The 27,656-nt window shown below is 37.6% G+C and overlaps 3 protein-coding genes across 3 annotated transcripts; 2 read left to right on the top strand and 1 right to left on the bottom strand.

The window, feature by feature from the left end:
• Positions 1-1,708: 1,708 nt before the first annotated feature.
• On the bottom strand, positions 1,709-14,385 carry LOC131795185 (calcium and integrin-binding family member 2-like). Its single transcript, XM_059112753.2, has 8 exons — positions 14,310-14,385; positions 14,146-14,180; positions 13,609-13,708; positions 13,313-13,417; positions 12,616-12,658; positions 10,428-10,537; positions 3,371-3,459; positions 1,709-2,758 (listed from the first exon to the last, which is right to left on the bottom strand). Exons 1-8 carry the CDS (start codon positions 14,358-14,360, stop codon positions 2,737-2,739), a joined length of 555 nt encoding a protein of 184 aa, XP_058968736.2. The 5' UTR covers positions 14,361-14,385; the 3' UTR covers positions 1,709-2,736.
• LOC131795184 (cationic amino acid transporter 3) lies at positions 5,413-9,675 on the top strand. The gene is made up of 2 exons (XM_059112752.2): positions 5,413-7,203; positions 8,651-9,675. Exons 1-2 carry the CDS (start codon positions 5,502-5,504, stop codon positions 8,800-8,802), a joined length of 1,854 nt encoding a protein of 617 aa, XP_058968735.1. The 5' UTR covers positions 5,413-5,501; the 3' UTR covers positions 8,803-9,675.
• Positions 14,386-14,470: 85 nt separating the features above from the next.
• Positions 14,471-27,486, top strand: LOC131795182 (coiled-coil domain-containing protein 178). The gene is made up of 22 exons (XM_059112748.2): positions 14,471-15,011; positions 15,699-15,911; positions 16,410-16,606; positions 17,724-17,973; positions 18,205-18,303; positions 18,510-18,561; positions 19,067-19,279; positions 20,044-20,147; positions 20,626-20,675; positions 21,045-21,140; positions 21,655-21,791; positions 22,138-22,216; positions 22,781-22,948; positions 23,140-23,208; positions 23,342-23,395; positions 23,776-23,814; positions 23,940-24,053; positions 24,166-24,311; positions 24,888-24,973; positions 25,325-25,398; positions 25,945-26,094; positions 26,773-27,486. Exons 1-22 carry the CDS (start codon positions 14,573-14,575, stop codon positions 27,034-27,036), a joined length of 3,093 nt encoding a protein of 1,030 aa, XP_058968731.2. The 5' UTR covers positions 14,471-14,572; the 3' UTR covers positions 27,037-27,486.
• Positions 27,487-27,656: the final 170 nt, after the last annotated feature.

Here is a 27,656-nt window from a genome sequence, read left to right as displayed (position 1 = left end):
AATCATCACAATGTAGCAATTAAAGGAAAGAAAGATGAGAAAGTGAGGGTGGTGAAGGCACATATTCGCAGTAAGATTTTGACTTCTGTTGTGCAAGACAGTTAGAACAACATTCAGCCAGCCTGTGACTCAAATTCAGAGTCTGACAGTGACTGTGACAGGGTAGAGCGCATTACTGGATTTATTAGTAACTCTTCAGAACTAAATGACTCAGGAGATCAGACAGCAGATAGTCAACAGGAGCAAGAAGCTGAAGAAACGATACCTGAGTCTAGTACGTCTCGATACGGACGAAAAAGGACACGAGTCCTCCGAGAAAACTATGTGCCATGGCATAATGTACATGTAGAAATGTAACCTAGACTGACCTATAATAAAACACTAAATTAAATCAAAGTAGGTGAAAAGAAAACCTTTATCCGTAAGGAAAATGGAAAGCAACATCACAAAAATCAGCATTAAAGAATTCTGGAAAAGGTGTGTGACCCTGAATAGCTTACAAAGAGGTATGACCCTCCCCTTTTGGTACTCGCTTTCACTGATGACCCTCTGAGGCCTCAACCCTTCCCCCCCCCCCCCCCCCCCCCCCCCAAGAAAAAACGTACCTTCCCTGAAAAAATCAGGGGAAGTAAACCAGAATGATTAGTGCGGAATGTGAAGTTAACAAACCGTCATGTTAGCTAAGAGCAATCGAAACCACACAAGAAGACGACAACGCATAAAGTTTAAACCTATTCAACTACATTCTGCACAACAGATACAATTTTTGCGTTTTTCAGGCAAAAGAGGGCAAGTAAGCGCAAGGAGTAAAAAACGCACTCGCCTCCGCTCCCCTTACAACGCCTTTTCTTCTTCAACAAGAGAGGGCTCTCGGATGATTAAAAGAGAAGTATTTGAAGAGGCCTTGAAGTATAACTTACGTAAAAGCTTTTTAAGTCCACGGCTCAGTTGTCCTAGGCTTAAATATCAATCCTGTTCTTCTTTTATTATCACCAGCCTTGTTCATTAGCTTTTCGGAATAATTTGTTCTTTACTGTTTAGGTAATCTAGTCATCAAATTCTGAGATGAAATAAATTGTAGTGAATTCTGTTTTATAGCTTCCAGATCTGAAATCAGATTTCACACTGACCCTGTGTACTCTTAACCCCAGCTTTGAACAACCCGGCTCAGGTTTCAACGGGTAAAGATGTTTTTGATAGAGGATTGTGCTGTCAAATATAAAGTAATCATCGCGACCGTTCAGAAAAGTTGTGGTAAATATTAATAAAAGCCAATGATATCTCAATTAAATATTAACTAGATATTAAATATTATTAGATTGCCTTGGGTATGTTTGCACTCAATCAGTCTGGTAGGTTAGTTTTTGTTAACAAATGCTGATTTCATCTTATTCCAACTCAGAGCTCTATGAAGGCTTCTACCTATAGTCTTGGAGAATTTGATGTAAATATTCAGTCAGCCATAGAACTGATTTGAATCAGCCACCTTTTAATAATGACGACAAACACATCCCTACCCGAAACCTCTACATTACATAACTGAAGCCACTGGTAGAGGCGGTCACTGCGACCCCAAAACGCCACTTCGAGATGGATGCACACGACAATCATGGAGTTCTAAGCCCGAGTCGCACACTATCATCAAATAGGAAAAAGGCTATTTGATACGAAATTAGTTGCGTTTAAAAAATGATTCTGGCTGCAAATGCCCAGTTTATCAAAATTAGTTTATTTGTGATAAATAAAGAAGAGCACCCAAGCTCACTACCAAACACGTCCCTTACGTAACATCTAAACGCTCTGGATAAGCAACAAGCTTACGTATCCTAAACTAATTCACCCGTCATTGTACAAAAATAAAAATTATTATGCTCACACAAGCAAAAAAGTTTGAGTGATACAAATAAGTTTCACGACATAGCGAAAGCTACAGTTAAAGACACAGCTGACCCAATCGTAGAGAATTGTTTATAATGATATTTCTCAGAGATTACAGAATTTCAAAGCCGGCATACAAAGTTCAGTCAGTGCAAATGTGCCTTTATTTTACAAAGCTAATATAGAAATACCGAATGTTGCAGCCTCTCGATGTATGAAAGAACCCTTCCCCCCCTCTTTAAAATCTTCATTTCTAGTCAACATGTTCACGTAATCAAAAAGCACACATGGAATTTCCCGATTCAGTCATACACAGAAATGGCCAGAGACCCGGCAAACACCGATAGTACAGATCAGAAAGTAGTGCCGTCTGCCTAAAGTCGAGTATTTACTCACGTACATCAAAGCGGAGAATGTTCTATCTGGATCGCGATCATTATCCAAAATTTTTTTTCATAGCAGTCTTGTAAACCCCAAATCTCTAATCACTATGAGTTTCTCAGAAGAACGACACGTTAACTAGCATTAAGAAAGTGTCATGCAAAGGTAGTATACACTGTACAAATACAAACGAATGAGGGTGTACGAGTAACGGCAAAAATAGATGTTTAGCTCTTCAGAATGATTACTCACTTACTCTCATTTACAAAACACTTTTGCATGTATTCAAGCTAAGGACCCGCCTTAAAAAATTCACACCTGATTTAAGCTCTATTAATCTCCCCTAATGCATTGAAATAATCTTTGTCTGTAACAAAGCAACGCCCCACAACTACCAGTTTACCAGTTTACAAATATTGAAATTAACGACAGTCCATGGACGAGAAATGCATTAGAGCTGTGTTGGACTGATGGTCTTTACACGCGGATCCTGAAAGAGCTACAAGACAAAAAAAGTGCGAGTTAAAAAAAAGACCCTCTTCTACCAAGAGTCAAAACTACAAAAATAAACACAGTGGCCTCGTGTTTGGTGAACAGAACTCCAGTAGTGGGACCGACTAAAAGGAGGCACCAGGAAAAGTGTTCAGTACCACCAGGAATTTGCGCAAGAGAGATAAAAACACGTTTACTTATAGGAAGCTGGTACCGCAACTTAGGGGTGCTTACAATTCATCAGAACTAGCCGGCCAGACCCTTCCATTCACTTAATAAAGTCCAAATTATAAGGCGAAACTACCTAAATAGATAGGTCAATCCCTAAAAGACATCAACGAACTGAACTAGGAAATCTCGTGAAAAGAGGGATATAAGCCTCCAAAGTGAACGGTGTGGCCAGTCAGTTCGAGTTCCTCCTTAGCGGAGTTTAAACGAGTCATGTGCAATGAAGACTGTAGAGCACGGGTGATGAAAAAATTGGAGGCTCAATACCCCCTCACATGACACTCCGTCTAGCCTTCAAAGTTCCTTAAAAAAGAGTTACTTAATAGATGGCATAATATTTGGAACCTTAAGTGTTTTTCGTCTAAAGGCAGGCAGAAAGAAAAAAACTTACTTAACAAAGTCTGGTGCCTTTGATATCACGTGCTCAAATTCAGCAAAAGAAAGTTGACTGTCATCATCCAGATCAGCTTCGTCAAATATCTGGAATGAATCAAAGTGTAAGATGGTCATTCTTTCAACCTTCTCTACAGGTATCATTCATTTTCAAGCCCAGAAAAATTACCAACAGCCTATTGCTAGAGAATGTTATGGTGATATGATAATAAATTTTTTTAACTGATTAGCCAGGAAAAGTTACATAACTCATCAAATATTGCAAGTTAAACCTTCACACCCTAACATCAGCATAAATATTCTCCCGACCATTCTCCATACAATTCGTGAGGTGTTGACAGGGAAAATTCATTTAACAGTTAAAGTTTCTAAGGTTGGCGATCATTTCCTTTATTCCCACGATCTTAATGAAACATTTAGTAGTATTACTGTAAGGAGAAATTAGATGCTGGTCACTCTTATTAGCTAACCTTCTAGCACTCTTTCTACTTTGTCGAAAATGTCTGTGTAAGAATGTTCCTCAAGTATCCCAATAAATGCTGACTCTATGTCGCTTGAGCCTCGCTTTGAGAGACTAAGGTAAGCCCTCTCCCACCCCCCCTAAATACTATATCAACAGAAACCCAAGAGGGTCTAACTAACTCTTACGTAATGTATGGTTACCCAGTAAAATCAATAACTTGTAATAATTTTACAATAGATGAAAGAAGCCCAACGTTGAACTCTAAGATTCCAAGCAAGGTTTTGAAAGAAAACCTTACGAAAAGTTAGCTTGATGAACGACAAGAGGTAAACAAATGATATTGACTACAGAATTGATTAATGCTTTGAATTCCTCTAAATGAATGGTGTTTTGTTTCTATGATGTCATAAAAAATTAAAATTACTGAAGTAAGACGGCGTCGGTCAAATTCTTTGCCGCCCACAATCCTAAAGTTCCATTCGAATAACTTTGGAATTTCGTAGCCTCACAACTAATATCTGCAATCTCTTGTATTACGAGGTGTAAAAAATAAAGGCATAAACAATATTCTGTGTGTTTCACCCTTTATATGGTTTGGAACTTTCAAAAAAATTTAATGAGAGTGGCTTGGTTTGAAAGACGCTCCAGGATCAGACTGCTCAATATCAATACATGTTACGTGGAAGTTTGGGCTTGTTCCAGAACTATCGAGCACAAGAAAACTTATTCGTCAGACAACAGTTTTTTGGTTTATAGAGCTGTTTTAACGGAAAGGTAAAATATGTTTTGGTTGTTTATTATTTAAGGCGCGTTAGCGCCAAGAACAACGCTTCAGCGCTTCTGTCCAAAGTCCTCAGCTTTCAGAACAAAAACGCCTTTTTTCAGTAAAAAGCAATGATTTGAAACAAGCGTAAACAAACTTTCAACCACTAATATCGTTTCCGCTTCGATGAATGGTAAAAAAAAAAACTACTAAGAAGTGCTCAGAAAAAGGTTTAATTTGCGTATGAATGAAAAACAAAAAGGGATTTAAATGGCCGCAAAGGAATAAAAAAGAAGCTTGTGTAATTCTTTTGGAATAATAGAGTAACCCTGTTTTTTACGCTTCACATACTGCATTAAGAAGACATCTTTCAACTCGTAAAGACATCGTAAGAAATAACTAAACAAGTTTCTTGTAAAAACCGAATCAGGGGAAAGCGAAAACAAAAAAATCCAAAACTTCTACTTGGAATACTCGTAAAAGTGGATGGTTCAGTTTATAATTAGATTTTCGTTGTCTCATCACTATTCTTAGAACTAGAAGATTCCAATTGTCTCGACGCGAAATAATTTTTCAATCCGCAAAACAATTCAGACCCATCAAAGCCTAATAAGATTTTTCAGATAGACACGGCAACATGGCAGAAAAATGTGTGCGACTACGAACGAGCGTTTACCATGTTACCAGAACAATCCTGAACGCCTCCGCACTCGACAAAAAATAATATTATTTCATGCTTGAATGCCGACTGTTTATGGTCGAGCGCGTCCAAAGTCAATATTCAAATGAGCGGCGTACAACTAGAAAAAAACAAGATTGCTGGACTGTATACGCTTGGGGTGCGCGCCTTCGCATCGCATTGAAATTTTTATTTACAAGAATTCCATCCACAACGCGGTCGCGATGTATGGTTATAAATTCATTGAAAGCTTGACCAGAAGGAAAACTGATGATTTTGCTCAGAGTGACACACCCTTTAAGCGTTGTATGAACGTGTTTGATCTGACAGCTCTCGGTATCGGTGGCTTGATAGACGCAGGGCTATATGTTGTAATCGGTCAGCTTGCGCACTCGGTTGCGGGTCCAGCCGTCATCGTGTCCTTCCTAATTGCGGCTGTAGCTTCCCTCCTGGCCGGTATGAATTATGCGGAGTTTTCGTCCAGAGTAAGCCGCTCCGGTTCTGGCTACATCTACACGTACGTTGGCATGGGAGAGATCTGGGCCTTCGTGACCGGCTGGTGTATGATTACCGAGTATGTTCTGTCCGCCGCGTCCCTGGCATCGGCCTGTAGCGAGTACATTAATTTTCTCTCCAATGGTTCTGTGTACAAATTCTTCGAGGATTCATTCGGCCTTTGGCAAGCGCCGGCGCTTTCAGAGCTTCCCGATCTTTTAGCCTTTACGTTGGTTTTTTTAGCGACAATGATAATCTGCCTGGGGGTGAAAGAGTCCAAAACCATACTGGATGTGACAGTCTTTGCCAACCTGCTCATAGCAACTTTCGTTATCTTTGCCGGGGCCTACCATGCCAATGCTTACAACTGGTCCACTTTGGAGAAGTTTGCGCCGTACGGCTGGACAGGTATATTTAAAGCTGCCTCTAGCTGCTTCTATTGCTTCATAGGCTTCGATACTATACCAAGTGCGAGCGAGGAAGCTGTCAACCCCAAGGTGTCTGTACCACTGGCTATTCTTCTGTCTTTGGGAATAAGCCTGTTTGTTTACATCGGAGTCATCGTAGTTCTGACCATGATGGTTCCTTATTATCAGTTAAAGGACCTTGCACCCGTCGCCGCCGCCTTCGCCAAACGTGGATTTGCTGCATCAACGTACATCGTTTCCGTTGGCGCCTTATGCGCGATGCTGAGTAGTTTGCTGGCAGCGTGTTTCGCGACACCGCGTCTGATTTACGCTGTTGCGTATGACGGTCTCATTTTTGGTTGCTTCACTAAAATAAACAAGGACAGACAGGTTCCATTGCGAGCTGTGGCTGTCAGTGGAGTTCTGAGCGCGCTGCTTGCGTTTCTGTTTAACATGCAACAGTTAGTGGAGATGATGGCCATTATGACCCTTATAACTTACACCATGGTGTCTATATCAGTGATACTTACTCGCTACCAAAAAAATCCCCAATGGGTATGCTATGAAGAGCAGTTATTGGAACGAACGCAATCTTGGCTTCGAACGCTACTGAAGAAGAGAAGGAGAGGAAAGAATGACAACTACAAGAAACTTCCGCTGTCCGAGAGTGACAGTGTCACGACAACCTGTCACGCTAGTCCAAGCGAGTGCTCTAACACCATAGCGAATGTCACGGTATTCGTTATGATTCTATCCATGTTTGCCGTTTGCGTATATCTCAGAACTTGGATGACTAACTCAGAGAATATTGATGCCTTCACGATCTTCCCCGTGGCGCTTTACTCGTCCATCACAATAGCCTGTCTTATAGTTCTTCTATTTCAGCCCCGGAACAGTGCTACTTTTTCGTTTATGGTTCCATGTGTTCCTCTTCTTCCATCACTCAGTATATTTATAAACACGTTTTTGATGACACTGTTTCAAACACACACCTACATAAAATGTACAATTTGGATAACCATAGGTAAGTAGCTTTTTTTATTCGTATGTACAAATTGTATTTTCTTTCAGTTCAGCGAAACTTGGCAGAATCGCTGATTTCACACATAAGGGCATACAGCTACGCGCATATTTAATTTCGCATAAGCACAAACAAACACTCATATTACGCGCCAAAACACTCCTCACTAGCAGTAACAAGCACATTCTTCTCGCGGAGGGAATCCGCGCGTGCGAAAGTAAACGCGTTTCCACGCACGCGAAAACAAGCGCATCTTTGGCGCGCGCTAAAGACGCGCGCTAGTTCAGTCGCGCACGTGGGATAGAGCACCATAATTGTTTTGGTGCGCGACGAAAAACCAATTAATGCCAACCTTTAGACTTAAGTTGAGCTATTCGTGACGTTTCGCTTGATGGTTTTTCCATTAGGAACAGAGGTACTCAACCGTTACCCACGCATCAAAATATTACTCAAACCACTCTTTTGCAAAAATGTTTGTAAAAGAGGAGGAAACATTGGTAAAGAAACCATAAGTTTGTCCCATTTTGGTTCATAATTCTCTTTTTATTCCAGCATAAAATAATGGAAAAAAATGCTCAACGATGCCAAACAAACAATAGCAGTCTAAACGCCTTATCTCGGTAATCTATGTCAAACAGTATTCACAGTATTGCCGAGATATTTCTAGTGAACTCCAACAACATAGAATAATACGAAAGAAAATTTTTACAGTCTGCAGAAAAGTTATTGCGCGCCACACCTTAATCCAAAAATAATAATAACAATAGGCTTTATTTAGAGAGGGTAAAAACACTTAACAGTAGCCCAAAGACACTGATGACTCTGTGGCCCTCAAAACAATTACAAAATATGGATGATACAATTAATAACTATAAAATATACCATATTAGGCAACAAAGCATGAACGCAAAAAAGGCAACGAAACATGAAAAACTAATCATATCCAAATCTTAACGATAATAAGCTGCATTCGAGAACAAATCAATGAGGCAGTAAAGTGGAAAAACTACAAAACTAAACTCAATATCATAACTATGCTTCCAAGAGGACAACTGTGTCTAGATTTTTTTTTTCAAACCACCAACACATCAGTTAAGTGTTAAAATTTTTTCCACTCCTTTAATTAATCCTCTGATGACACCAAAAAAGTTATGCGACAGACTTGTGAATACCTTCCAAATGGACACAAAGTCAGCGATGCAAGAAAATGGAAAACAGAGTTCTAATGACCTTCTCAACTGTGGAAATCAAACTCTACTAATTTATATCAACAGCGTCAAAATAAGAGCATGGGAAAACGTTCATCACTTGTGGTTGCCCCTTACCGAAAAGTGCTTACCCCTTGAACCAACCAGATAAACATTAAAAGAACCAGACTTGACTCAAAGAGAACACTAAGGCATACAGAACAAAAAACATATTCACTAATTGTATTTCTCTGTCATTTCAGGAATGTTTGTGTATTTTTTGTATGGATATCACAACAGTATTGAGGGCAAGAGGCCCAAAAGTGTAGAACTGGAATTTGAACCATTACCTAGTATACCAGTTACACAAACAGATGCCAACCTTCCCTTGAAAAAGAGAAATGGCGACAAATGAAGAGAATATAAAGAAACCAGTTGAGACTTCCAAGACATTCCTACAAGCTTCGAATAAAAGAGCTGGAGTAGATAGAGAACTGCTAGTCTTAACTTTTCTGCTTTTTTAAAATTTTCTTTGTGTGACATATTAGTTGATAACTGAAGTGAAATTTCTTTAACCTTTTAAATCTCAAGATCTGATAGTTAATTCTCCCCTCCACCTGCTAGACATTTCCTTTTAAATTCGCAGGTAATTTAGTGTTAACAACTGGGTTGAAAACGTAAATTAGCCACCGTAAAGGGTAAAAAAGCTGACGTTTTGAGCGTTTTCGAGTGTAAGCCCTTCGTCAGAGCGATTTTCCTTTTAAATTAGTTACAAAAGGTTGGTGTTGGATCAAGATAACGAGTTTTACCTGATAAGTTTGAATATTCTCATGACCTGTTTGCTGGATAATGTATGTATGTATGTTTTAGGGAGAATTTGCTTATCAATCATGACTAAGAGTTAAAGGGTTAATTGGATTGCTGTAATACATTTAAAGGGGTAATAAGTCTTGCCAGCTGGTTGACTTTAAGGTTGTTACAATTGTTTACAAATCAGTGCATTGGACCATCATTCTCCCTCTAAGGTGACTTGTAAATTTTTGGCATTTCACCATTCTAAAGAATGATTATAAATATCACACAAGAGTTCATCAAATTAATATCAAATTAATATCAAATTATTATCAAATTAATGCTATGATGAATGGAGTGATGCTGTGTTGTAAATTCATTTTCCTACAATTTTCAAAGAATATGCGCAAAGCAATAGCTGTTGAAATAAAGGACTCAACTAAGGAAAAAGTTTCTTTGTTGTCAATAGTACATAAACAAAAACTCTACATTTGGTTGAATGTTCTGGTACTATCCATGGAGAGAGGGTGGGAGGGCTGGACAAAATGAAGACAGTTAGTCAGTTATTTCACTGAAAGGTTAAATTTCCCCTGAATGGGGTTTTTGGATATGAATCAAAGTGCATATTTCCTGTAACCTTGGAGCAAAGTTTAAAGCAAAAGAAAAACTTAAGATAGTGTCTCTGCCACTTTGAAACTGCTATAAGAGTTAGCTCTGTCTTGGAAATTAAAATTATCAGTAGTCAAGATTATTTACAAGCTCAAGACCACTAAATCCTGGATAGGAGACAATTTGATACATTGTAGTTCATGGAAAATCTTTCTTTCTTGACTTTCTTCATCAATCCTGCCTCTTTACTGATGTTTGAGACAATTGCTTAAAAGAGCTTTCTTTCGAAATCACTTACAGTATACCTTACTTTCACACCTTTTGTACTGAGTAAAATTTACAATGCTACCTGTTTGAACATGCCAATCAACACCATAAATAAACTTAATGATTGAATATTCTCCCAATCATCAGCTCCCATGAATTTACCTTGCCAGGTAATTTCCAACCATTCATCAACATTATTTCAACAGTAAATTGCATAAATAAGTACCTTCAAGCTCTGTGAACCAGCATCATTAAAATAAGACAGCTAATTGTTAGCTTTACCATGCACATAGGAAGAAAAAGATTCCTTGAGAAATGCAAACTACTTTTGAAGATGTTATCAGTGATCACTGTGCTGAATAGATGATTTACCTTTTGAATTAAAGCATTCACATTATCATCAGACAACCTCTGCTCCCCACACAGTCGCTGGATAACTTTTTTTAGATCATTATCACAGATGTAATCATCGTCATTGAAATCTGTGAATGCAATCAAACACTTTCATTAGTCGTGGGTGCAGCAAATCTCAAAAACCTTTGTTGATGAATATCATTCTGGTAGACACTTTAGAGTATCAAAAAATTGGAGTTTAGAGTGTACCACATTTCACATCACCAAATCTTGTTCCTGTCTTCAATGTTGTACAATCAAAGGAAAAAAAATGCATTGTTTGAAGAAGAGGGAGCCATAGTTTGTTCTCCAGAGGCACCAACAACAAGCAGTTTTACCAGTTACTCCATTCTGAAGCCACATTTAATAAAAAAATACCTATCTCCATCTCAAATAAATTTTGACCTTTGCAACCTTATATTTCATAAGGGGTGGGTGCTACTATAAAAATCTTTGGAGAACACAAGTCAAACTAAGACTAACAGTGGTTAAGGTTATATGTATGTTATTCACCAGCTGGGAGGTCCATATTAAACTGTGCCTGATTTCTTGAATACTGCCCGAGGCTGTAGGTGGTACTCATGACAGAGGGCACAGTTTTTCCAAATATGGACCGACCTAGGCTAGTGAATAACATTTTCACTTTTTCTAAAATGTAACCAAATGCTCTTCAAAGGAATGAAAGTAAGATCCTCATAAACTGAACAGTTTATGAGCAAGTAGATGGTAGAGAAAAGAGAGGTAGTGTAAATTAAAAAGCAAGCCTTCATGAAAACACCTTTATCTGCATACTGATAAGGGTGATTTAAAAGGCCTCCTAGCAAACTTTGAAGTATCTCTCATGATTTGACACTCAATAATTAGAGAGCTAGTAAGACTGGTTTGGCAGGCAAACTCAAGTTAAATGACTGTCACAGTCACTTTTCTTCTTCACTGATCTCATGGAAAAAATTTTCACTTTTCTCATGACAATTTATCTACAAAGAATTACCTCTGTCCAGTTTTAAAAGGCAAGGAAAGTCAAATTGTAAGTAAATCTAAATGTAGGTTTTGAAGTTATGAGACTCTATCTGTTTGTCTGCTTCAATGGCATATGTAAATCTTGTCTTTCTTCCACTGAAAAACAGAAGTCAAGTGCAATGCTTTTTCTAGCTGGACACATGGGGATTTAATGCAACTTTTATTTATCAAATTACTTTGGTTGTTGTTGTGAAATGTACCTTAGAAATGTCAATTCATGGGACTTGCAGAATTATTGAAAGTTTATTTATAGTAGAACTCAAAATTTTGTTCAATGTTTTACAACAAGCAAATTGTTTTGGAGAATTCAGATAATAAAATGGATGAAATTTACCTTGGTTAAATGAATATAATTTTTAACTGCAAATACCCCTGGTTTCAACTTAGTGAGTTACCTTTTTGAGAAGGATTATAAAATTACAAACAGTTTTGTAGGCAGCATGTCAGTCTATTTAAAAAACCAAAGTAATATGAGAGAGAGAGAGAGAGGAGAGAATTGAGTTATTTATTTATTGGCTAAAGGTTGTGACCAAAATCTTTGCTTGGAAATGCTGCCCAGATGGAAAAACAAAGTTATTTATGAAAATTTACAACAAAGCTAAGGATGTCTCTAGCAACTCAACAAGCAATGGATAGAATGCCGTCCACTGTGAGCATGCCAATTGGGAGTATACTGCATGCTCTCAAAACCAATCAGATTGTGGAATTTGTAAAAGACTGCCCCCACATGCATTGCAAAAAAAAATAATCCACAATTTCACTGGAAATGTGTCTACTACTTTGTTGTGGCCTGTGGCTTTTTACAGAGATTATGCTGAATTTGTATGTTGCTTTGTTCATGTCACTAAAAAAAGACCTTCAGATTAAAGATACCCTACACTTGATTTTACTATTAAACAAGCAGAATTTCACCCCCCCCCCCTTCAACAACAATAACATGAGGATATCAAATGTCACAAAATTTTTAAATCATTTACTTTTGTCATCAATTGGAACAGGAGTCTACACTACTTACAGTGTATGCAAGTTTGAAAATCTTCTGAATTCTTAGTTATGTAAAATGACACAAAAAGCAAATGAAAAGAGGATTAAAGAAATAGAATAATACCTTTTCATAGAAATTACAATTACTCAGTGTCAAACCTACCATAAATCCTAAAAGCATACTCCACTTTTACACTCTTAGGAGCCTAAGGTAAAGGAAAAGAACGGGTTAGAATCACACAGGAGGGGTATAACAACAAACACAACTAACAGCAATCTCCCCCTCCCTGAGTACCTTTCCTCTATGTCTGAGACAGATTTCTGGGATAAAAAACAGTTTTGGAGTAGAAAACAGAACAAATGGCTGGCCGAAGGCTAGCAAATCTAATTGCTATACTGATTAAGGTTCTCTGAACTCCAACAACAGTCACTCTAAGTAAAATACTTGAGATAGCCAAAAAGGTGGCCTGATATTACAGGACTCAGGATCTGTGCAATTTTTCTGTGTTCCATCTCTTTAAAATAATGTTTTCTCTCCTTGAAAGTTTAAAAATCGGCCAAAGTAAACAAGAAATTTAAGAAACATTTTTTTTATCACACACAGCCTTGTAGAGAGAGGTGATAAGATTCAATGTGTATTTGTTGATTATGTTAAATCCAAATCAAACTTTTCAAATTTCAGTCTACAAAGCTTTATAAAACCAAGTTTATTAGGGACATACTGATACCTGAAAATTTAAACCCAAAAAGAGGTTTTGTTTAGTCTAAAGTCAATGAATTCAGTATTTCTTCTTTCGACACACTCAGGTCAGTCTTTAATCCTAAAATATTCACCATTTTAGGAAAGCTTGTAAACTCACATTTTCACTGAAAACAGACATCATATCCAGGAAATCTTCAAATGTCAGTTCTCCATCCTTGGATGAGGAAAATACTTTACAAATTCTGTCTTTAAAGGGATTCACCTGGATAATAAAATAACCAGACATCATTGTTCAAATTTTATCTTGAAAAGAGTAAGAATCAGATACAACTGGTAAAAATCCTACTAGTGACATTATAAAACACAGGTAAGCATTAAACCCTGGCTCTATGTTGCTCTTGAAGTTACTCTGACTAGTTTAAAATGGAAAAATAACAGCAGTAGATTACATACCCTTAGCTCTGGTAAGGTCATGATCTTTCTTGATGAAAGTTTTGCATTTTTGTTAAGTCTCACAGCGTCTGGATCAAGTTGTGAAAATCTTTTATGACAACTATAGGAGTAAAATAAGGTATTAATGAAATGATTATATGATTTAAAATGCAATCTTACATGTATGTCTCTCTTAGACAACCTAACATGTATAATATGTTAATAACTACTACTCTAACCAGTAAAATTGACATTTTAAACATAGCAAATAAAAAAGGTCAGCATGTGAAAAGTCACCTGAGAATGTTTCTTGAAAATGAAATCTACCTCGAAGGCGTGCAAAGACCCATCGTTATTAGAAGACACGAATTACGTTAATGTGATTAAGTTTCTCGTTTGAAGTTAAAATTTGATTTACAGCGGCTCAATCAAGCTGATGCACTCTAAAAAACCTCATTAATTTTAGTCATAAAACATTCTAACCCTCGAATTTATAAAAAAATACCATATCGACGAATTAATTTCTCGTAAATCGTGTAAAGCTAAGCAGAAACTTACTGTAAGATTTCCTTTTGAGTAAAGTACGTCAGTTCCTGCAGCATGAAGACACATCCAAATGAGAGAATGTTTACGTTTTTTTCCCACCAGAAACCCAAGTAATATCAGTGAAAAGATTAAAAAACGGATGGAGTAAATAGTTCGTTCGGAGATAGAACTTTTACCTGATAATCTTTCAGTTCTTCTTCCGTGAATTGAGAATGCTGGCCCCCCATCTTAAACTTAAACTCAAAACACGGAATAACAGCGTGACGTCACGTTAGCCTCGTTTTTGTACCGTTTGCTTCCTTCGTCGCCTAGCAATCAAAAGTCAATTTCACCCCAAGATGGCGGTCGTGTCAATTCTGTATGCCATTTCAAGTCATCGTTAATCTCACCATTAAAATTGGACTCAGAGTGTGCAAACTTAACATAGAAGATCACAGGAATGCCGACTGTAGATAAAGTAGGGAAGTATGAGATAGATGGACAAAAAAACCCGGGAAATAATGAGACGCCATCTGCACCACAAAATGGTCAAAGTGTCAGCTGGAGTCTTAGTAAAAGCAAAAAGTCGCCATTGGAGAGGTCGGCGTTCAGTGAAACAGATCTGAAAGCAAAACTAGCTGCAAAGGAGGAAGGTGTTCCTTTAAAAGGGAAAGTTGTAACTCATTATTCCGAGAGTGATGTACAGCTGGCAAAGTTGGATGTTCCCTTATTCGAGGACTCAAGATCAGAAATTAGTGGAAGTTCTGGTTTGGCAATTGTACCTTATTTTGATGGAAGAAGTTTAGTGTCGCAAGAGAGTGGACAAGATCTTGTCCTTGCGCACCATGAGGTAGCTGCAGTGGAAATTCACGACAAGGACAAATTGGAAGAAGGGAGAGGTACATTTCTCTTTATAGTTAACAGCCTTCATTCATCTCAGGGCTACAATCATTCAAGGGACACAAATACCGGTTTAAACTAAGAAATGCTCCTATTATTTTTGTATTTGATATCTTCAGTAAAGGTATACCTCTCATTACTGGCATTTTGTCTTCATGTACACTGGAGATCCTGTGAATGGAGGTTCCACTGTACATGTAAGCCTACAGACACCTCCAACCTCCTGTGATCTCCACAGTTGATGTTGATGTAGACCCTGGACTGTTTTAAAAGCTGAAACAGATGTTTGCACTCTAAGCAAACAAATTCATCAGGACCTAGTAGTTCAAAGGGTCGGTAATACTATCCCCTGGACGTACCACCATCTAGCAGATACATAGGTGGTAACAAAAGTTATGCACTATCCTCCTGATACAGTGGAAAGTGTTATCCACCCTTTGATAAGGGTCTGATTGACTTATATCTTGCCTGGTTATGACCCCTGGGGCCTGTTTCATGAAATTTTCAGTACACTTTATATTTTAAAATCTAAATGTAGGAATTTTTTTTATTATTATCATCTAGGATATGATGTTGCCCAAGTTCCAGATAATGAATATTAATACATATGATAAAAAGTGTTCCCTTTTCATAGACTAATGTTATCATGTAATGTCATTAATACACTTTTAATTAAACTTCTCCAGACATTGTTCCTTCACTCCCAGAGGGATGGCCACAATTTAGAAACAGATCATGGCGACGCAAAAGCTGCGAACTGGTGAAAAGCACATCCTCATGTGTTAGGAAAGCAGTTTCCCATCTACATAAACTGCAAGACCTGATTGATGCATTCTACATGACTGATCTTCCTGATGAAAAGGGAAAAAATGGCAGGCAAAGATCCAGTGTAGTATTAGGTAATCTAGAACTGCTTTAAGCAGGTGACTGTATTAAAATAGGCATGGCCCTAAGTACTACTATAGGGAATAAGAAAATCATGAGGTTCCTTCAGAAATTGTGCACATCAGCCACTCTATCATAAGGCTACAGTAGAATCATGCATGTAATTTGGATGTGCAAGTTTAAAGGGAGTCTACAGAGGCCTTGTGCACTTATTGGTTTGGTATTTTTCTTTTTTAACACAAGTTCTTTTGATTAGGTGTCAAATGTGTTGGTGGTATAGCATGAGGTTTTGTCCTCACCACAAAAGTTTAATGTCCCAATTTTTAAAAAAACCTCTGGATTTGCCTCAGCTCATTGTTATATTATGTTACATGTAAGTACTATAAAACCCTCCAGATCTGAGAAATTGCAGCAGGAAATCATACAATTGTTTTCCTTTCAAACAAGTCACGATACATTTGATCTTGACTTATCAAAACTCCAGCTAATGTCTTATTATATTTTGTTTCCAGACTTAGATGCTAAGGATAAAGAGGAACTATTAGAAAGTCAAGGCCCTCTTGAAGATTCAACCCATTTATCCTCAGCTAGTAGCCATGGCAGACGCATCCGCTGGCTTCTAAGCTCAGCATCCCTTGGTAACATTGAAGAGGAAATGACATCAGTTGAACCAAGGCTGGAGTCCTCTGCCAGTGGTGCTACTTTAGAGGTCAGGAATACATGTATATACAACTTATAAGGAAGTAAAAGCATGGTAATTAAAAGGAAATTAAAATACCAAGAATATTAATTAATTTTGTCATTTCAAGAATGGATCAACGTTTTTATATCAAAATCTATTTACATGAACTAACGATTAGGCAGTTGGTGGAGTTTGAAAGGCAGGCAGGAAGAATAGTCCACTTTACAGTTGTGTGCTTGGTTGCCAAGCTTTTGAACAGGAACAAAGCTGAGGGTGACCTTGTTATGATACAAACATTGCTGCTTTTCAAATGAAAATTACTTTGTTATCATGCCAACTAGATACTGGTCTCTATCATAACAAGGTCACCTTCAGCCTCACTCCAAATCAGAGGCTTGACAACTAAGTACACAACTGTAAAATGGTCTATTTGCCTTAAGGCCTATTTACACGGTACGACTTTGTCGCATGCGACAAGCTTACGACAGGCCTACGACACGAATTGTATCGTGTAAATCAAACCTACCACTCGCTTACGACTGTCGTGCACGTCACGAAAAATGTCGTAGGATTTTAAAACATGTTTTAAAACGCTGCGACAATCGTAGCCGAAATTGATGGAAAATGACGTATTTTGTGACAAATTTCTACTGAGTAGGGGAGGAAGGTGAAATTTTCTTGCGTCAAAATGGCAGAGGAAGTCGCCTCCGGAAAGTCGAAGACTGCTTCCAAAGCGAAAAATACATTCTCAGATGAGGAAACAGAGAATATGATATCACTGTGGAGCGAGGAAGAGGTTCTTTTCCTTCTCTTGCAAATTATTGAAACAATGACCGCGGCCGAAACAAGTGGAATTGCACGTGATTTTGGCATGTCGTAGGTGAAAATGTCGTGCGCGTGTAAATTGTCCTAAGTCATGTCGTAGGCCTGTCGTAAGCTTGTCGCATGCGACAAAGTTGTACCGTGTAAATAGGCCTTTACGAAGTTCTTATTTTAAGGGATATTCAAAATATCCTGCACAATAATCTTTTTGGTTTGCTGCATAGTCATTATAGACAGTGCTAATGTGGAAAGCCTGTTATCATCTGCTCTCTTGTAAATGCAGGCCAGAAAGTTACATATATCTCAATGTTTTGTTCTACAGGTAAGAGGAAGAAGTGCTGGAACAGTGATGAGTAAGGTGTCAACTCCAAAGTCTGCTGCTGGTGAGATTGTTCCTAAGGAATATGATGTCATTGAAGAGGTCATAACATTACTAGGGAGAATGGAAAGTGACAGACTTTCAACTCAAGATGGCTTGGTTAAAGAAAGAGAACGAGTGCAGTTCCTCAGAAATGAGATTGATGCTCAGGCCTACAAGCGCATGCATGATCTTCCACTGGCTGTGCAAAGGGGTAAACAAAAAAGAATTCATGAGCATTTAAGATATTTCTAAATTCACCAAATGAGCATGCTCAACATATTAAAGATACTTTACTTTGAAACATATTGTTGCATTAACTCTTACTGGTATTCCTCATAACCTAACACAGGTTTGCTGTGGATGTCTTTTACTGACTCATATTTGTTTTTTGTACAATGCTCAAAACAGAATGAGGTTCACTTAGTTTCTCTCTTCTTTATAGAGCATGAAGCCTGTGCTATTGATATAAATGAGTTAAGATGGCATTGTGCTTATCAAGGCAGAATCGAAGCCAGGATCAAGGAAAGGGTACATCATGCAGGTGTGATTTTGATTTAGTCAATTATCCTTTCTTAGTTTATACATGTGTAATGCTGAGATAACACTGAATTTTACTGCTTTTAAGTCACAGGACACTGTCCAACCACTCAATTAATTTTGATTAGGTTGTTTAATAGATGTTACTCTATAAATTACTTATATTAGCAAGATAATCAAATTCCATGTTGCTTTTATTTCCTTCTGTAGAAGTTAGACATACAAAGGTTTTGCAAGATCTGAGCAACATACAGAAACACTGGTGAGTTAACAGGGTTCATCACGTTTGTTTCATTTGTCAGTTGTGTACAGTGACATCTCCCTGGGAATTCCTTGCACACTTCCTTAATGAACAACAGTCTTAAAACTTGAACAAAATAATAGAATTATAATTTTTTACTAGGTGATAGCATGTTTTCTGATGTAGATGCTAAATACATGGTGCTCTCCCTTATTTCAAGTACAACAAGTAGAACAAAATTTCAAAAGGGAAGAGCAGTCTGTTTACCTGTTGAATTATTGAGGATTCCAAACAATTTTTTTGGAGGTAATAAGAGGCAATACAGGTAGTAAATTTTACAAGTTACCACCTGAAAACTACATGCAAAGTTCTTTTGTCTCTCAAATCTACTCACTTTTTTAAATCCTAAATATTGTCATAGTTGGATATATTTGGGACAGTCTATTATATTGTCCTTGTAAGATTAAATTAATGTTTTGATTAAGGTTTGATCTAATGAATAAAATTAATGAATTTGCATTTTCAGTCCTTTGGTTGAAGAGAAACTTGATCTAGAAGGTGAAGCAATGTCAAGCATACAACTTAAACAAGATGAAACAGATGAAGAATTAAGTAATACTCTTGATAGACTAGAGGCTACAGAAAGAAAAACAGCAGAAGCTCAAGGAAAAGCTACCCAAGAAAGGGCTCTAATAAAACAGGAAGTTGATGTTGTACGCAATGAACTCAATGCTGTCAGGTATTTAAATGTTTTATTAAACATTTTAAATAGCCCATTCTGGAGCTAGTTATGGATTTTCTCCCTCTGCTTGTCCAGCCTGTAAGCTGGCAGTTGTTAAGGATTTTTTAGTGCTTGGACTGTCACTGTGCTTTGAGGGGAGCAAAGAAATGAAAATTGAAACAGCTCACTGCTTGTTCTTTTTACTCTTTTGGCTTTATGTCAATTTGGGTCCACAAGACTGCTAGTTTCACAAGCTATTGATTTTTTCAGCATTACAAATTGCTATTTAAATTTAATACATTAAGTGTAATTGTACAGTACCTGGAGAGTAAAAAGGGATGAGTGAGGCCAAAATTATTGGCCAAAATATTAAAACTCAGTGAAATCATGTTCTCTGCATACACATGAAAGTAAATTAATTTTTGATAAAAATATTGACAATCGTATGTGTATGAGTGATTCTGTGCCACTTTTGCATGGAATGGTAGTGACAAAGTAAATAGTGATGACTGCAACATATAATATTTGATCCTCTGCCTAGTTAGCTTTACAAGCATTTGAAAAAGATGACTTGTATCGTTGGATTCTGCCCTAAAATTATTCAGTTAATATTAATCACTTCCTTGTGTCCCATGTAAGTTGAAAGTCCCTATCATTTTCATTTGTGGTTAAATTAATGGGGTGCAGTATCTCACACCCAGTTATGCACTGCTAGAGAATAGCCCATGAACAACCCCTGAAAATTATTACAACAATAAATATATATTTTTTTAACCAAACAGCGACGAACTGGCACAATTAAGGATGTACTATACGTCTAACACACATACTATGAATGACATCAGAAACACTCTCACAGAAAATGCCGAACAGCTTGTAGTGCTGGGTGAGTTTTTGTAATACAAGTGTGTGTAAATTTTTTAAAACAAGAATTATTGCTTTAAATGCAAGAGTTGAGTAGTTAAAGTTATGTGGCCAGAGGAGCTACTGTATGTCATGTTCTGTCCACCCTGAAAAGTGAATCAGCATAAATTTTTTTAGTGTTTCATTTCCATTTTCACTCTCCTTAGCCATCCAGACTCCTTTTGATTTACTCTCATCTCTACGGTGCTTTTTGTCCTATCAAACAACTACATGTATTTGAAAATCCAGTTCCTTTGGAATGCAGTGCTTTATAATGATCAAATCTGATCAAACTATTCGAAGCTCAAAAATATGGGCACAATTCAACCAGCTTATTCTGTTACTTCAGTCCTGTTGCATTTTCTCGACTTTAGCCGTTTGACTCAGTGTTTTCTCCATTGCATTGGTCACTTCATTTTCAAATTGTATATCAACAGCAAGTTGTATGCTTTGTTTTTCAGAAAGAAGAGAAGAAAGAATCAAGGCCTTAGAAGCAACTCAGCAAGACAAGGTTACAACTACATCCGTGATAAATCTGTTTCACTTGTAATCCGACTTTTTGTAACTAATTTCTCACCTGTCGTCTCTGTGGGAGATGCAACACAACATAAACATGTGTACCTCTCTGCACTCACGAGTATAAATGGAGCCAAATGGGAACTGGCAAACTTTTTTGAGACACCTGACAAAATACTGAGGGGACAATTGGTAACAGATTACTTTTTCGCTTGGGAGAGTATAGTGACACTCATGTTAGCTTCACACTATGGATAGTGGGTTAACACGCCAACTGTGTGACAACATGGGTCTTTTAGCACGTATACCATTCTACACTTTACTCCTTCAGCAGAAAGTAAAAGAGTTTTTCATTTTTTTTTAGGTGCAAAGAATTCGAGAGAAAATTGTAGAACAAGAAGCAGAACATATAAAGCTTGTAGATGAGAACAACAAGCTGAAGACGGAGAAGCAGATAACAGTAAGTGAACTTGTTGTTGACAGCTGAGACTTTCACTGCGATATGTTGGAGAATGAGCAATCAATATATGGATTCCACTTAAAAATTTCAATGCGCTGTTCAAAGCAGACGCCTATGACGAGATGCAGACTATGAAGAGTCTTAGATTCCCGTCAGATATTTTAGGTTATTTTATTTGTAACTTGGAAGCTTCTTTAACATACCTTGGTGGAATAACAGAAATTATCGTTTCCAGAATACACTTTTTTTCGAATAGATAGCAAAAAGCCGTAGAAAGCAAGAATGATTGAGGATGTAGAGAATCTAACTCTAGGCGAAGAACAATTTGAAAGCTTCTATGATAAATTTTTCCAGATGCGCAAATTCTAAGTTTTCTTTCATTCCAAAGAATCCGAAATATTATGAATGCGCATATTACAGCTCTTTTGATAACAACTGAAAGCCATTTATATCTTGGAAGTTTTGCAATTTTTGACACCCTTGCTTATTTCTGATATTTTTGTGGCTCTTTAAGCAAGCGTCTATGGAAAGCGAAAACAGCAAGTTGGAGCTTGAAATCAAGAATGCTTCCAAGAAACTTAAGGACTTAACCAGAAGAATCAAAGAAAGCAAAGCTGAAAATAGCAAGCTGAACATGAAGCTGGAACAATGGTGTGTAATGAATGGCTTTTTTGAAGGAGTTTTCTAATTAGCATATAAAGATTCTATACAATGCGTTGCTTATAGAAAAATTTTTATTCCGGAGCGCGGAAAAATGATTCACCGTCCCGCGTGACCTTGTTGTTCGTGTGTGTCTTGCGCTTTCCCCCGCTCCTCTGAAAAACGCTCAAGATAATGCGTATTCTTCACGCTGTATTGTAAACGACTAGAGAGGAAAATGGCTGTGTAGAACTTATATAGGCTGCGCGTCAGTTACTCAATTAGGTTTTCAAGTCCAAAAAGGCGTCGATCAAAGTAAGTTTCTCTCAAGTGGTGATCTCTTGTTTTTTCCTGACAGTGCGAAACAAAAAATTGCGGATGAGAAGGCTGTGAAGAGAGCACAACAGGAGATGGAAAAAATTGAAGAGCAGATGGAGGTATATGCATGTGCATTATTATGCAGTAATCTTGGGTGTAGCTTTTGTTGACCTTTAAATTATAAAGCGTTTTACATTGGAATTTGGACTACAAATACAGAGGGTGTACTTCCATGTAAGGCAAATTCTTAATGAACTGTGTGATAATTATTGCAATTGTTGTGGTATATTGTGATGTCAAAAATAACCATGAACCCGAGGACAGTGATGCATGTGTGAAGGGTTTGATTAAGCACCTCGATCTTTATTTTTTTCCTTAAAATCTGAGTCAACACTTGGGAAAATAAAAAATAATAATTGACCTTAAATTTCCAAAAACTTAAGGAGAGATCTTAGAACAGAACAGAGTTATTTGTTTCTTAAAAAAATTTATTGCAGTGTGCTGCATGGCGAACGAATGAAGCACCTTCATGACTTAGTCGAACATATGTCTTACGAAGCGCCTAAGGCTGGGAGGTCGACTTTCCAAAATTTACAGGGGCCGTTGATTTACCTTTTTCACGTCTCAGGTGGCACTTTTACTTTTACTGAACGTGATACTAACATAGTATTACTATTGCTCAGGTTTCCAAGGAAGAGACGAAGAAAGTCGAGGTTCTTCATGACAACCTCTCAGAAGTTCTAGTTGTTAAGAAAGAAGAAGTAATGGGTATTGAAGAATCACTGAAAACTACTGCTGATGCGCTCAAGAAACAACTTAAGGACGAAGCTCATGCTAGGACTGTTCTACAGGTCAGTGAAGATAACACACCACTCTTATTGTTCTTTATGGTTGTCGGAATCATTCTAGTCGTCTCAAAAGCCCCCAAGGTAAAAGGACGATTTTGCGCGATTTTCAAAGCTACCTCTATGACCATTAACGACTTTAACGAGTGGAACCATGGCAATGTAAGGCTAATGTATGCTTTCTCTCTTCCCACTAGGCAAGGATCACATCAGACACACAGGACCTTGCCAAGACACACGTTGACTCCAAAAAGAAACGGGAAAAAGTAAGTTTTGTCTAATGTCATAAATTGTTTTAGAAATCTTTAAAATAATCATCTTTAAGATATACCATAAAATAAAATATTTTGTACCTGTCATTTCTTGCAACTGAGAGGTGATAACTTTTTCCTCTTTTAGGCTACACAGCGGGCAGAGGAAATGGTAAAGCTTGTTGATCACGTGAGAGACCAGGTTGGTAGTTTCTTTTTTTTGTTTTAACCTTTAGATATTATGGAATGCCTATATGTTCTTTGAGCAGATAAAAAGAATACCGGCTGACTCACTGACTGGCTCACTGATCGATTCTTACAGCATGAGAAGGGTTAACGCTCGAAACGCCGCCAGCTTTAGAAACTCTCTACAGTGGCCAATAAACGTTATTACCTTTGTTGATAAAATCACATTATGTTGTAATGCCCTCACCGACACAGCACCGCAGTATTAATAGAAACTTAACTCCTTTATTCGAAACTCGAGGAATTGACAGGCTAAGTGACTGATGGTTTTTGTAACTAATGAAATGACCAACTGATTGAGTGATTAATTTATGGACCGACAATTGATTTCCTCAGGTTTCAAAACTGGAAAAGATTCATAATGAGAGACAAGAGGTAAGCTATAGAAAGACTTATCCTCTCAGATTTACATTTCGTGATCAGATAAGATTTTTTGATAAAGTTTTCATCAATTTCATCTGCAACTTCCGTTTTTTCATTTTGTTTCTTTACTGTATTAGACCATTGCGCAACTTAACAAGATTTTGGACAAGGTGAAACAACAATACAACGATATGGAATCGAAATTCCAGGGTGAAATCTCTGAGCTGCTCCCGAAAGAAGAGGAATTAAAGGTTTGATTGGATGAATTTTTGTGTTTCATGTTACATGACATGCGTGGTTTCATTCAGAGGTGCTATCCATGTGAAGAACACTTTCCCTTCACATTTGATTGGTCTATTGCAGAAAGAAACCATGGAATTAACTAAACGTTTAGATCACATCACTTGGAAATCCGAGATGATGGAGAAGAAAATGGCGGACATGGAGTCTTCCTCGCAAATGATGAACAAAGTCATAGCCACAACCCAAGAGAATATAAATGATCTGAAGTGAGTAACTTTGTCGTAAACTGTTTGATTTCTTTCTTCTTCTTTATTCACTCATTCATAATCTCACTCACTCAACTATTTAAGGGCTTTCATGCATGAAGCGCGCTTTCTCAAGACCTAAACGTTCGCAGAGCAATTGTTAGACTAAAAGCAGTCCCTCCTTTTCGGCTTAGTCCGTCGTGCAAGTAAAAAAAAACCGGCGAAAAAATTTTATAAAAGCGCACCGCGCGAATCGCACTCCCAGATTTCCGTGCGAAGCTCCAACGTCCATTTTTTTTTTCGCTTATATTGTGTGACTCGCGCGACGGACCTCACTGAAAAGTAGAGACTGCTCTTAGTCTAAGCAATGGCGAAATGAGTGTCGCAAGTAATCTGTGGTTGCGTTGGTGAAAGAGCTCTTATCCTCCGCACATTGATACCTTTATCAGCGCATGCTCTGAAGTTTTTCCTTTTCGCGCGTACTGTACGTCTCTTCGCAGCGTCACTTGTATATCTATCCTAACTTTTTCCTTTCTTACTCGTGTACATAAACCCTGCAAGCACTGGAAATAATATCAAAAATGTTGTTTTTTTTAGCGAGGAAATGACTGAATTAAAGATTCAAATAGAGACAGGATTTGAAACCGAGCAAGGCTTAAAGAAATCCCTTCAACAACTTGAAGGTATTTTGTACATAAATGCGACCCATGCAGTGTCGTGAGAATTATCTGCGTCTCTCTCTGTTTCTTAACATTTTTGGGTGAACTGAAGACTATCGTGAAAGTATCCTGCACACGGTTTACCGAGATAGGAACAAGTCTCACTCTTTTTGTTATGAGAACGAGGGATTTTACTAGCATATTATATTTGTCACAAAATCATCTCTCGAGCAAGTTCTCCGGAGTTCCTAAAAACCCTATGAATAAAAACCAAAACGTGCTACCTACCATTCACGTCATGTTGTTCTATCAAGCAAAACTTGCACAGAGCGCTATTTATTTAGTGAAGAACTTTGCATGTGATTTGACTTGTAGAGAGAATCAATCGAAGCAAAGATAATCACGAAAAGCATATGGAAGAAAGGGATCAGGTGTTAACAACCAATCAGGTAATGAGATTTGTTATGTGGCGGGAAAACCTGAGTGAAACGCAATGTATTATAATTTATGCAAACAAGACGCTGGAGAGAGGAGGAAACTCCTCTTCAAATAAATGACATGGAACTATTTAACCCTTTGCTCCCTAACATCAGAATGAATATTCTCCAAACTACTCTTAGACATTTCCAAGGGTTCTGACAAGGAGAATTTGTTCAACAATCAAGAGATTCTTTAGTTGATGATCATTTCCTTTATTCTCATGACCTTAACGTTTGATTCAGGGGTGATGTTGTCAGGAGAAATTAGATGTTAATCACTCTTAGGGGTTAAAGGTTAACAATAAGATTATGAGCTCGTTGTTTCTATCGTGTGATAGTTGATGGGGCAAGGCCCTAATCAGAGCGAAAAATTTATTTGTTTCAATATAAATCTAGTGGACGGTCAAAACTTAACAAGACAGAAGGTTACAAGCTCAGTCCGTCACTGTATTAGAAGTGAGCCCTGACTACCCAATCGGACTTAAAGAAACTTTTAAACTTTTTTTTATTCCCTAGAGAGGAGTAAAAACAGCCCTGAGTGAAAACAAGAAACTGGCGATAGTTTACCAAAGGTCGCAAAACACCTTGTTGAATAACAAAGCTGCTTTGCTGAGGCTTGTCGAGAGAAGAGTTAACAATGAAGACAGCTTGAAAGATCACAGAGAGGTGCTTTTAAGTAAAATTGCTCAAAGTACCATCATTTCTTTGTAATGGAGCAATCTTTACGTCAAGATGTTTTGCGAGTTTTTTTATGGACTAAGACTTGAAGAGTACCGCAGGATGTTGACTCAAAAAGACAGAAAACAAAAGATAGGCAGTTATGCACCAACAATGAACAAGGCTGGTTAAAGATGGGGGAAGATTAGAACAGATTTCAAATGATAACCGTGTCAAAGGAAGTAGGTTAGATTTTTCGTCGGAGGAGGAGTAAAAGAGAGGCCATACCGTATACAGGGGATAAGTTTCTGAAGAAAATTTGCTGCTACGTCGGTTGTGGTGGTTAGGGGGGGGGGGAAGCCAGGGGTATTACAAGATAATATGGTTTATTAATTGAGTTGATAATGTTTATTGACCTCCGTAAAGGGTTTCTGAAGCTGACGTTTAGTGCGTTAACCTTTCGTCAGGTTGAATGATACCGTATACAATTCGTTAACTTTTACGAACCGGCGGTTACCCTAAAAATACTCAATCTACCTGAGATAGCACTTTGAATACCATAACACCGAAGAATGTACCAGAATCAGGAGCTCAGTAATGGGCTTCTGACAAGAATATAGTTACACTCGGTCCTGAACAAAACCTCACGGCTCCATCTTCTGATAACATTTGTTTTTCTCTTTGCAGCTGTCTGCTCTACAAGGTCGCATGCGCCAAGCATTAGAATTCTTCTACCGTCTTCGTGGCTTACAAAGTAAAGCGGACATAGCCGACTTCGAACTGAGATGTATAAAAAATGGAGATAAACTTACAACTTTACAGTCTGAAATGATGAGAGTCATTGAACACATAAACCGTTTTCTGGAAGCCAACAATGCCGCCCATGATGTGATCTCGATGGAAGCTGCAAAAATCGCGCAAACACCGACAAATGACGCCATTTTTGCTTAAGGAAAATGTGGCTAACCAGGCTGTAAAGACACAGAAACTGTTTTTATTTTTCAGTGATAAGCGACCTCCTACCCTTCCCAGACTGATAGACGTGTGTCATGCTATAAGTATAGGAGAAATAAATCATTTTTATTTGTCAAGGACTTGAAAAAAAAAACCAGTCTCGCTGTTGATAACTTGTTATTTCAAAGGCCAATTTTTCTATTTCAGTCTCAGAGGTAAAAATCATTTTGTTTACGGAGCACCATTTAAAAGGAATGCTATCGTAGCTCATCACAATCTCGTTTGACTGATTGCCAGTATGTGAGTTTTTAAGGCATGGAAAGTGTTTTTCGAATGTTTTATTGTATATAAAATGTTATAATAATGTGTACATATTAAAATATTTAGATATGAAAAAGCGTTTCCTTTGTTGTAAAGACCGACCAAATGTAAGAAAACAAAATTAATAAAGGCTATTTGTAGTTATCATGCGTATGATTAAATATCTAAAGAGGCTGAGGATCTTACTCATTGTTTTTGTGAGGTCTTATGGGTGATCACTCAATGTGGTAGTTTTAAAACACCAACAAAACGGATTGAAATATCCATGTTTGTGAATTATAGTGTCTGCCTTTTTG

The sequence above is a fragment of the Pocillopora verrucosa genome, chromosome 2, assembly GCF_036669915.1.
Source record: "Pocillopora verrucosa isolate sample1 chromosome 2, ASM3666991v2, whole genome shotgun sequence".
NCBI lineage: Eukaryota > Metazoa > Cnidaria > Anthozoa > Scleractinia > Pocilloporidae > Pocillopora > Pocillopora verrucosa.
This window is presented reverse-complemented; position numbering and strand designations above follow the sequence as displayed.

Excerpts from the sequence above, each read along its gene's own strand:
- LOC131795184 (XM_059112752.2), top strand. The coding sequence starts at position 5,502 with ATGTATGGTTATAAATTCATTGAAAGCTTGACCAGAAGGAAAACTGAT. Across the intron at positions 7,204-8,650 it reads TACAATTTGGATAACCATAG|GAATGTTTGTGTATTTTTTG; the intron begins GTAAGTAGCTTT and ends CTGTCATTTCAG.
- LOC131795185 (XM_059112753.2), bottom strand. The coding sequence starts at position 14,360 with ATGGGGGGCCAGCATTCTCAATTCACGGAAGAAGAACTGAAAGATTAT. Across the intron at positions 14,181-14,309 it reads AAGAACTGAAAGATTATCAG|GAACTGACGTACTTTACTCA; the intron begins GTAAAAGTTCTA and ends TTCATGCTGCAG. Across the intron at positions 13,418-13,608 it reads TGACCTTACCAGAGCTAAGG|GTGAATCCCTTTAAAGACAG; the intron begins GTATGTAATCTA and ends TTTATTATCCAG.
- LOC131795182 (XM_059112748.2), top strand. The coding sequence starts at position 14,573 with ATGCCGACTGTAGATAAAGTAGGGAAGTATGAGATAGATGGACAAAAA. Across the intron at positions 23,815-23,939 it reads TTCATAATGAGAGACAAGAG|ACCATTGCGCAACTTAACAA; the intron begins GTAAGCTATAGA and ends TTACTGTATTAG. Across the intron at positions 24,054-24,165 it reads CGAAAGAAGAGGAATTAAAG|AAAGAAACCATGGAATTAAC; the intron begins GTTTGATTGGAT and ends GGTCTATTGCAG.